Raw genomic sequence first — 11,059 nt, 5'->3', positions numbered from 1 at the left:
GGAGGCTGCGCTTGCGCACTGGGGAGGCGGCGGAAGTGGCCTGAGGTGGCTACGCGTGCGCGGTGGGAGGAGCGCGGCTCTACTAGCTCCTTTGCCAGCCGAGTCCTCCCATCCTTGCCCAGCTAGTGTGGTGCTCGTGTTTCCGCACCTCGTCGCGGAGAGTCGCTGCCGAGTGGGCGCTCGGTGTTCGGGTCGTCATGGCTGGTTACGAATACGTGAGCCCGGAGCAGCTGGCCGGCTTTGATAAGTACAAGGTAGCGCGGGGCCCCGCGGACGCCCCTCTCCCTCCTCTTCCCGGCCTCTCCCAGGGCGGCTGAGGGGCAGGCGCGGTCCGTGTCACCTTGTGCCGCGTGGCTCCGAGCGGGCTGGCGGGCGTTTGTCCGGGGGTCCTGCCGAGACCTCGGGCTTTGGGGTCAGGGTGCGGGGGAGCATCCTAGGCCCGCCGCCTACACTCGGTACTCTCCCGGGGGATCGCCTTTTCCGTAGGAGACCGCTCGACGAGAGTGGAACCGGAGAATTCCCTGTGCTTCTTTACTTTATTATTATTGCTATTATTATGTTGGCTGATGCGGTCCCCCTCGTGGTGTCTTAATTGCCTTCATTTTAACGAAGCCTCCACCTGCCTCTTGCATACGACTCAGATAGAGACGGTTTGTGGCAGAGGAGGCCCGGGGAGGGGGAGTAACTACTGAGGCCATTCTGCTGATGCACTCCACTTCTACTCCCAGGAAGGAGGCTTCCTCAGCAGTGGCTTGTGGCGCTGGGGCTGCCAGTTGAAGTAACTGTGCACAGAAGGGACTGTGTAGTAGGAGGAGAGCGGGCTATGGAGTACGTAGAAACCTGATACCAAACTCTAATTTCTTTGCATGGCGTGGGGCCAAGTAATAGTCTCTGTCGTGCAAAATGATTATAGGGATTTGTGAGGGGCCTGACACCGAATGGGCCTCCAGTAAATGCTGGCTGTTAACTTTCCTCCACATCTGGTTTTCCTCCCCTCCTCCCTTAGCAGTGAATGACTCCACTGTCCATCCAGTTTTCCAAGCCCGAAATCTGGGCTGTAACCTTTCATCTTCGCTAACTGTCACTTTCGCTCTTGATTCCTCTACCTCACCCACCAGGCAGTGAATCACTCGGTTCTGTACCTTCTATCATTGTTAGCCTAGCTAGAAGAAGAGTGATTCTATTATCACTCTTCCCACATACACTTTAGGTAATCTTTTTCCTTTAGAACACTTTTAGAATACATTTGCAGAAAAATCATGAAGGTAGTAGAGCTCCCTTATGTCTCATACCCGGTTCGGTTCTCCCTATTATTAACATCTTACATTAATTAGTATGATACCTTTGTCACGATTAATGAACCAATATTTACACATTATTAACTGAGGTCCATACTTGACTTACATTTCCTAAGTTTTCACCTAATACCCTTTTTCTGTTCTGGGATCTCATCCAGGATATCACATTTTACTTAGTTGTCTCCTTAAGCTCCTCTTGGCTGTGACGATTTATCAACTTCCCTTCTTTTTTGATTGCCTTGATAGTTTTGAGGAGTTCTGGTTGTGTATTTTGTAGAATGACCGTCAGTTGGGATTTGTCTGTTTTTCGCATAATGAGGCAAGGGTTATGGGATTTGGGGAGGAAGAGCACGGAGATGAAGTGCCATTCTCATTACATCATATGGAGAGTACATGCTATCAGTATGACTTATCACTGTTGATGTTGACTTTGATCACCTGGCTGAAGTAGAGTTTGTTAGGTTTCTCCCTGTAAAATTACTCCCTTTGGAAACAAGTTGCTATGAGCCCTCACTTGGTAGTGGTAGTTCCAACTTAAGTTCCACCTCCTTGAGGGGAGATTATTGACATAATTTGTTGGGAATTGTGCATGGGAGATTTGTCTTTTCTTCCCATTGTATATTTATCCAACCATTTAATTATACCACTGTGGATTCACCAATATTTATTTTATATTTTGGATTATAATCTATTACTACTTTATTTTGTTGCTTGCCCACATTTACTTTTGCCCTTACAGTCTTTTCTGTCTGTTTCATAATGATCTTTAAAAGGGATCTCTGGGTGGCTCAGCAGTTTGGAGCCTGCTTTTGGCCCAGGGCACGATCCTGAGTCCTGGAATCGAGTCCCGCATCGGGCTCCCGGTGTGGAGCCTGCTTCTCCCTCTGCCTGTGTCTCTGCCTCTCTCTCTCTCTCTCTCTCTCTCTCTGTGTCTATCATAAATAAATAAATAAATCTTTAAAAAAAAAAAGTGCATCTAGTCATATTACTCCTTTGCTTAAAACCCACCACTGTCTTTCCATTGCTCTTGGAATGAAGTCCAAAAATCCAAAACAGGATCTACACTGCTCTGAATGATATGGTCCTTGCCTGTCTTCAGCTTCATGTCATGCTCCTCACTGTCTACCTCTGCCAGAATTAGTAGCCATCTCCTCCCCCACCACTCCCTTTTCTTATTTATTTATTTATTTATTTATTTATTTATTTATTTATTATTATTTATGAGGAACACAGAGAGAGAGAGGGAGAGAGAGAGAGAAAGAGAGGCAGAGGCAGAGACACAGGCAAAGGGAGAAGCAGGCTCCATGAAGAGAGCCTGATGGGGGACTCGATCCCAGGTATCCAGGATCAGGCAGGCCCTGGACTGAAGGCGGTGCTAAACCACTGAGTCACCCGGGCTGCCCTCCTTTTTCACATTTTTAAGTCATGTTGTTTAGTCTGCCAGGAATGTAGCTTCCCTTCCCGTTTACATTAATATTCATGTATTCACTTAAATTTTATTTCCTCAGAAGCATTCTCTAAGCTCTCCTCTCCCCTTAAGCATGCTGTCAGAGTACCCTCTGTTCCTTTATGGAATTTGTTAGTGTGTCTTCCTGTTAGAATGTAATACCAAAAAAAAAAAAAAAAAAAAAAAAAGAATGTCAACCCAAGTGGTTAGACTTGACCACCATGGCCTGACCACAGTACCACTGTGCATACTAGTAACCCAATAAACATATGTAGAATGAATGCATAGCTGAAAAAAATCATAATGGATTTTGCCTAACTGGAATTGGAAAAACTGTAAAGGACTTTAGCAAGTCATATAGGACATTCATATGCTTTCAAGCAATATGGTGTCATACAATTTTGACCTGAGGTGCTGACACGTCTTAAAATTTAAGTGGAAAGAAGTCCCAGAGCCTTCTTAGTAGCCCTGGCTAGAGCTTTACAACTTCATTAAAGAAGGTTATTAACCCAGATATGTCCTATTTTGCCTTCAGCTCTACCCCTTTCTTATTATCTCTTCTGCACTGTAAATATTGACATATAAATTTTTTTTCCTTCCCAGGATTTGGCTTTCTGGGTCCAAGTACCAATAGAATAGCTGTTTCACTTGCAGCAGTGTCTGTAATATGGAATCTAATTTTTCTTATAAAGCAGTGTTCCCTAAATTTATATTTCCAACCAGATAGGTGTCCTAAATTACAAGAAATTTTAGTGTGCTTTTCTATTCCTATCTTTTACCCTCTTCCGTTATCTGACTCACTTCCTGTGTCTGACAACAGATTTTCTATCATCCTGGAAAACAAAGGTCAGTTTAGCAAGCGTCCAATGTTCACTAAAATGTAGTTTGTTGATTTTTAAAAAGGAGGGCCACAAATTATAACCTAAACTTCTTCAAGTAGAGGGTTCTTAGTATTGTGTTCATATTAAAAAATATGAATCCAAAGGTATCCAAAAGAAAAACCTCTGTGGTCAGTTTTACTGGAATGTGAATTGTACCTAGAGACCCTTTCTTCCTAAAGATCACACATTCCCATTGTGTGGTCTTCAACAGGAAGTGCTTTATAAATGCTTATTGAATTAAAACAGCTTTTGAAGAAAGATCATCCCATAAATGGGTAAAGACTCAAAACAGTCAAGAGATTTTTATTCCCTGATGTGACCCTGTATATTAGAGTAAAGAGATGTGAGAAAATTTGATACAATAAAAGCTGCTGGTGGAAAAATTACTTTGAATTAGTTTAATTTCTTTGTCTCCCTAGAGGTACATCTGAGAGCTACAGTTGGAAACCTGGCAGTTATTCAGAATAACTGCTGAGAGGGGTACACATGTGGGTGGTAATTAGATTTCTGTAGTAAGAAACTAAGATGATTGCTTTTCAGTGCAGAAGAAAGCATGAGATGGATTGTATGTTATGTGCTGCCTTAACACTTGTGTTTCCCATTTGTTACCACAATTTTATTAAGCAGATGAATAATCAGTTGAGAGTCTGCCTTCTCTCTTAGATTATGAGGGTAGGGCCTATAGCTGTTTTGTTCAACATGACCAGGCTAGCACATGAATAGAACGGGTGCTTAACAAATATTTATTGAAGGAATGAGAGTGTAAAAGAATATAAACCATTTTGGAAGTATGGTAAAAAGGAGCTGTGCATCTCCTGGATATCAGTTGGAAGGACTCTTTTGTATTTTGAATGTGACAATGTCTGGCGTTTAACTGCCATTTTTTTCTGTTGCTTATTAATGTACCTTTAGACAATTATATTGAGGTATTTTACCTTTGAGAGGCTTATCATCCCTCCTCTCTTACCTGCCCTTTCTTTGGACAAGTCTTTACTGTTGAAGGATTTTCCCACTTGTCTAAGGGCGAAACTTGTATTGTGATTTACCTAATCTGACCTAGGGGAGGCATAGTTTAGTTGATAGTGTAACAGCTAGTTTTAAATTGTATCATTTTGCTTCAGAGAGGAGGTAAGTATTTTTTGAAATAATGTTGCTTGGTTTCAAGAATATAATTTTATTTATTTATTTAAAAATATTTTATTTATTTGAGAGAGAGAGAGAGAGAGCACAAGCAGGGGGGAAAGAGGGGAGAGGGAGAAGCAGGCTTCCTGCTGAGCAGAGAGCCCAATGTGGGGTCAATCCCAGGACCCCAAGATCATGACCTGAGCTGAAGGCAGACACTTAACTGACTAAGCCATCCAGGCGCCCCAATAATGTAATTTTATGATGAATTGGTTTCTGCTATTATTCTGTTGTTGCACGTCAACAACAACCTGATTATAGGAACTGTGATACATTTATTAGTATTGCAGTTAACAGGTTATAAAGAGAGACTGTGTGCATCTTGATGATAATGCCAAAGAGTCTGGCTTCACCCTTACTGGTTCATACAGTTTGATTCTGTTTATTCAGTAAGCATTTATTGAGGGTCCACTCTGTGTCAGGCATAGCACTGGGTCTACAAAATACAGTTAGGTAAGTGCCAGGTGCTGTGGGAAATAAGGAGGCAGCTCCAGGGAGTGAGGGTTAAAGCTGAGAAAGGCATCCGAGAGGGGATGGAGGGAAAGGCAGAGCTCAATCTAGAAAAATGAAGCTGAGTAGGCCCCACATTACCAAAGAGGGAGAAAAGGCTTTACAGAGCCAGAGAGCAGTGGAATGCATAAGGAGTGGAGGCCCAATAGTTTTTTCTGGGAACCATAAGAAGGTACATGTTTAGGCGTAATGGTGGAGGGGCTGGACATGAGGCTGAGGAGGGAGGTGGGGCCTGTCAAGAGGGAATGCTTTGATGGAAAGGACTTTTAGATTTTACCCTGTGGATCAGTGTTTCTGTGGCCCAAGGACTATCAGCATCAGAATCACCTGGGAAAGTGTTTAAATAGCAGATTCCTAGCCTTACTTTGGGAGATTCAGATTGGTAGATTACTCTTGTCTACATGTTAAATAACTCAGGCACATGGTAATGCTGTAGATTTGGGAGAACTGTTTGATTTTAAACAGGATCAGATTTAATTTTAGGAAGTTTGCCCTGGCAGCTTGTAGAAAATAAATGGGTGGTGTGATCTGGGGACCTTTTAGAATCCTTCTGGATAAACCTAGGTAAGAAATGGGAGTGGCCTGAATCTAAGTAGCAGGGATAGAAAGGGAGTGGGGATTCTAAAGATAGAAATCAAAACTGGTTAACCTACTCACTGAATTTGGCCAGCAGATATGTTTAATTTGGCCCACACCATACTTTGTTTAAAAAATTAGCACCTTCCCCATAAAAATCCAAATTTCTGGATTTGTTTGAAAAACCAGAATAGTGGACAGCATTGGCCCTGAATTTTCTCTCGACAAGACTCCCCCAAAGCTAAATAGTGCTTGCCCTCTTTAAAAAAGGTATTTGCTCTCCAGTTTGCCATTTTCCTTCCACCCCATATGCTTCATGCAGGTCTGCTTTGTTTAGTTTATCCTCCCAGCCCCTATGGACATTTGTTTGTGATCCTTGATTTAAGATTAAAAATTGACAGAACATGGTGACTGAGAACCTGGAGGTGTTGCTGGGGAGGAGTCTGGGATGACGCAGGTTCTGGTAAGATGACTGGGTGGATAGAGGCGGTAGTCACTGAGGTAGGGGTTTTGTGAAGCATTAACCCTGGAAAGGTACCCTTGGTAACAATAGTAACTGACATTTTTTTGGTCTAAGACTTAACCCTCTTGATAGCCCGAGAGGAGGAATTATTAACTCATATCTGATGAGTAAACAAACTCATGAGAGATTGACCCTTATAGGATAGAAGCACAATTATAATTTAAATGATAAATGATGCTGAATCTGACAGGATAACAGTAATCTTTTGTACAGGGCACTTCTGTTGGATAGAGCGTGTGAAGATGTGGATTGTGGACTGAGAATTGAAGCAAACTTCATGCTCCAAAGAAATATCACCTGTGGATGAATTATCCTCCATTAGAGGAATATTTATTTAATGATTTCAAAGATTAGAACGCTTTTATTCTGAGCCAGAGTAGACACTTGAGAAATTCTTAATCTTTTTTTTTCTTTTTTCTTTATTTATTCATGTGAGAGAGAGAGAGAGGTGCAGAGACACAGGCAGAGGGAGAAGCAGGCTCCCTGCAGGGAGCCCGACGCGGGACTTGATCCCTGGTCTCCAGGATCATGCCCTGGGCTGAAGGCAGCACTAAACTGCTGAGCCACCTGGGCTGCCTATGATTGCAGGCCAGCTACAGTATACCATATTAATTACAGCATTACCTAGGTATGTTACAGTTAATTCAGACATATCTTTAGTTGTGCTTGGTCTCCTTGAATAGATTGGGGAGCTGCCCTTTCCCACCTGTCAATACATTCATAAGACTTGAAAAACATTATAGTGACCTTATTTTTTTTTTAAAGATTTTATTTATTTATTCATGAGAATACACAGAGGAGAGAGAGAGAGAGAGAGAGAGAGAGGCAGAGACAAAGGCAGAGGGAGAAGCAGGCTCCATGCCGGGAGCCTGATGTGGGACTCGATCCTGAGTCTCCAGGATCATGCCCTGGGCTGTAGGCCGCGCTAAACTGCTGAGCCACCGGGGCTGCCCCCAGGATTTTATTTTTAAGTAATCTCTACACCCAATGTGGGGCTCAAACTTACAATCCCAAGATCAAAAGTCACATGCTTTACCAACTAAGCCAGCTGGGCACCCCTTTTATTATTATTTTTAAGGATTTTTTTAAAGTAATCTCTTTAGTGGCTATAGATGTAGATTTATAAGTGTCTCATGGAAAGAATTATTTTTGCAGTTGGCAGAGACAAGAGTTTTTCAGAAGGAGTGAAAGAAGGATGGCTGGGGAACTTCTGCAGTGTGAGAGAGAATGAGATTAAGTGGTAGATTTCAGAAGTTGCTATTTGGAAGAAACATCTTGACTTGGTTCTTTTACTGTCTTCTGAAACATCAGTTCACTGAGGATGACCCGTTTTTCTAACTCCTATAATACTTAAATGTGAAGAATTTTACAGAATAAGAATTTGCCCAGTGCATAAGGGAGAGTTGGAGAAGATGTTACAGAGACTGATGGGGGAACCCAGGCACAGAGACCAGGAAGACCATGGTAAATTAGACATAAGGACGTGACAGGTATGTGAGGTACCAGGCTGAGCCTAGTGAGCCCAGTGAAGGAAAGTTGAAATGGCAAGAGCAATATCATTGTAAATACTGAATAATAATAATAATAATAATGATAGCAAATGTTCATATAGCATTTACTATGTGCCAGGCATTGCTTTAAGTGCTTTTACATATATTATCTCATTTAATATTCACAAATGCCTTGTGAAGTAGAGGTACTGTTAATTTACCGAGGCACAGAGAATTTAACTTCCTCAGGGTCCCAAAGCTGAGATTGAACCTAGGCAGTCTGGGTTAGGATCCCATTTTCTTCGTGCCAGGCTTCCTCTCAAATCTAAGAATGAAAAGATAAACTCTGCCTTGTACTTACTGGATGTTTTGTACCAGAAATAGAAACAATAAAATAAGGCTTTCAGTGGATGCTTAATTGGGTTTGTGTCTAACGTTTGCAGGTGGGGAAAACATACAGTGAAAATGAACTATTTTTGTTCTCTTTTCCCTCATTTTAAAATCATTGGCGAAGGCAAGTAAATGACTATATTTACTAGTCTTACATTTTGTTGTGTATTAAGAACATTTTATATACTGGGTAGCTTTAATTGAGATGAAAGTCTTTTTTTGATTAAATTATTAGCCTTGAAACTTAATATTAAGTTCAAAAGAAACCACGTATTAGAGTTTTGACTTTGAGTAACTTAGTGTCATCTCTAAACAGATTTCCTCATCTGTGAAATGGGATAGTATCTGCCTCATAGGATCATTATCAAAATTGAATGAATTAATATTTGTAAAATGCCTGGCACATAGTGGTATATTAGTGCTAAGTAAGAAATAATACTTGACATTTGTGCCTCCCTGTTTGTGAGTATTGGCCAACGTATAACACATGTGTACCTACACTCCAGGAAGTTATACCAAGAGAAAGTGTATTTTAGGAGAGCAAGTTAAGGGTGACAACAGAGAGATAGAAAGAGTAACAGAGGTCTGTATCTAGCTTGGATCCCACAGAGAGACTTTGACTTCAGATTTCTTCTTCTGTTTAATCATATATAATAGTACAACAGGCAGAGTAAGTAAATTGTCTCAAATACCACTTTCCTATTTAAGAATCTGCAGTACCTTCTATGTATTTATCATATGTCTGATATCCAGATTTCCCTGCAAAGATTTCAAATTTTTCTTCACTTAATGACCTCTCCTTTTGTCCTCTCATCTCGTTAGAATTTATTGTAGATTAAGTTTAGCAAGCAAACCTGTTTGACATCATGACTTGCTTGTTCTTACTGCCCTAACTTCTCTAATATTCTGTCACCATCTTCCTTCTGACTTGTTAGTAGATGTAAGTGATAATACTGACTGAAAGGAGATCTCATTGTCTACGGAGTTATGTTCTCTGTGAGTATAGTTCTTAAAGTCTTGTATTGATAAAAAGTATTTTAAGAAATTTTAAATTTTTGTCCCAGGGTTAATTGAACCCCTCCTTTTTTTTTTTCCCACTTTAGGTTTGGTGTTTTTATATCATAGATTGTTTCTAGCATAATGTCTTGTATTTAGTAAATTTAGTGAGTATTTGCTGGATTTTATTATACCTTGTCTCTTGCTTGCAATGCAGTATTTGAAGTTACCATAAGGAGGGATAGATGTTGGCCACTAAACTAATGGTGTGGTTTATCCTTCAGCTGAGGAGTTGTGGGAGTGCTGTTCATGTTTGCTTTCATCAGAGCAGTGGTCCTCAAACCTGAGTGTGTTTCAGACTTACCAGGAGGGTCTGTTGAAAGAGATTGCTGGGTTATACTCCTACTAAAGAGTGTCTGATTCTGTATGTCTGGGGCAGAGTCCCAAGAATTTGGATTCAGTTTGGTGACTACAGTTTGAGAACCACTTCACTGAAGAATTATTCAATTACATTGCAATCTGAAGAGAGGTATTAATGAAACCAAGAAATGGATGTAAAGGAGTAAGAAACTATATTACCATAATGTGTTGGCTCTCATGCATCAAGTAGTCTTATTTTTGTGGGTAGGAGCCTTAAGATATCTCTTAGTAGAAAAGATGATGTAGTGCTTTCAGAGTTGTGCACTGGTTTCCTATCGCTGGGTAACAAATTATCACAGACTTGGTGGCATAAAACAACACATATTTATTATCTCACAGTTTCTATGAGTTAGGAGTCTGGGCATTGGTTAGCCAGCTCCTCTCTCTGTTTAGGGTCTCACCAGGCTGCAGTTAAGATGTCAGCTGGGCTGTGCTCTCATCTGCAGGTTAGGGTCCTCGTCCAGGCTTGTGTGGTTGGCAGCATTCAGTTCTTTCCAGTTGTAGGGCTGAGGGTTTTAGCTACTAGGGCTTTCCGACTTTTCCCTGCCACATGGCCATCACCAGAGGCAGTTCACATTATTGCTGTTTGCTTCTTCTTAAAGATCAGCAGGAGACTCCTCCAGATTGCTAAGATGAAGACTTACGTAAAGAAATATATCATGGGGATCCCTGGGTGGCGCAGCGGTTTGGCGCCTGCCTTTGGCCCAGGGCGCGATCCTGGAGACCCGGGATCGAATCTCACATCGGGCTCCCGGTGCATGGAGCCTGCTTCTCCCTCTGCCTATGTCTCTGCCTCTCTCTCTCTCTCTGTGACTATCATAAAAAAAAAAAAAAAAAAATATATATATATATATATATATCATGAAAGTGATATCCCATCACTTTTGTCATATAATGTATCCTAATCAAGGCAGTGACATCTGTCATCTTTCTATAGCTAATCACAGGGTCTGCCCTCAAGGGAGGGGAATGAACCATCAGAGGGAGGAGATTGCTTATACTGGGGCTCCACTCACTGGGGATTACTTTATTGTGTAATAAAGTAAATAAATTGTGTGTCTGCCATAAACTGGAAGTGTCTGCCATAAGTTGGAAGACAAAAAGTATGTTTTAGATTTCAGTAAATTGGGTCTAAGTGGATCATTATTGTATTTGAACCAAGAAACAGTAGTCTGGTTTCAGACAAAGTGATCAATTTCATAGACGTGTTCCAGAATGAATCAGAAAGGATTTACAGTTCAGACCTTCCTGTTTATTATTTGTTGTAATCCTTGAATTTTATAGTCTCATCATTTGTGATATAGGTAGGAATAATCTATTTTACAATATCAAGAGAACAGCTGTAA

General features: G+C 41.2%; 1 protein-coding gene across 1 annotated transcript in view; it reads left to right on the top strand.

Moving 5' to 3' along the window:
• Window positions 1–23: 23 nt before the first annotated feature.
• SELENOI (selenoprotein I) overlaps window positions 24–11,059 on the top strand; it is a 43,025-nt gene continuing 31,989 nt past the window's right edge. The window contains exon 1 of the mRNA XM_072770807.1: window positions 24–254. Within this exon, the coding sequence (XP_072626908.1) occupies window positions 198–254 (57 nt within the window). The 5' untranslated portion in view covers window positions 24–197. The remainder of the gene's footprint in view (window positions 255–11,059) is intronic.

Source organism: Canis lupus, chromosome 12 (genome assembly GCF_048164855.1).
Source record: "Canis lupus baileyi chromosome 12, mCanLup2.hap1, whole genome shotgun sequence".
NCBI classification, from domain to species: Eukaryota; Metazoa; Chordata; class Mammalia; order Carnivora; family Canidae; genus Canis; species Canis lupus.
The sequence above is the reverse complement of the archived record's forward strand: the minus strand, read 5'-3'. Positions and strand labels throughout refer to the sequence as shown.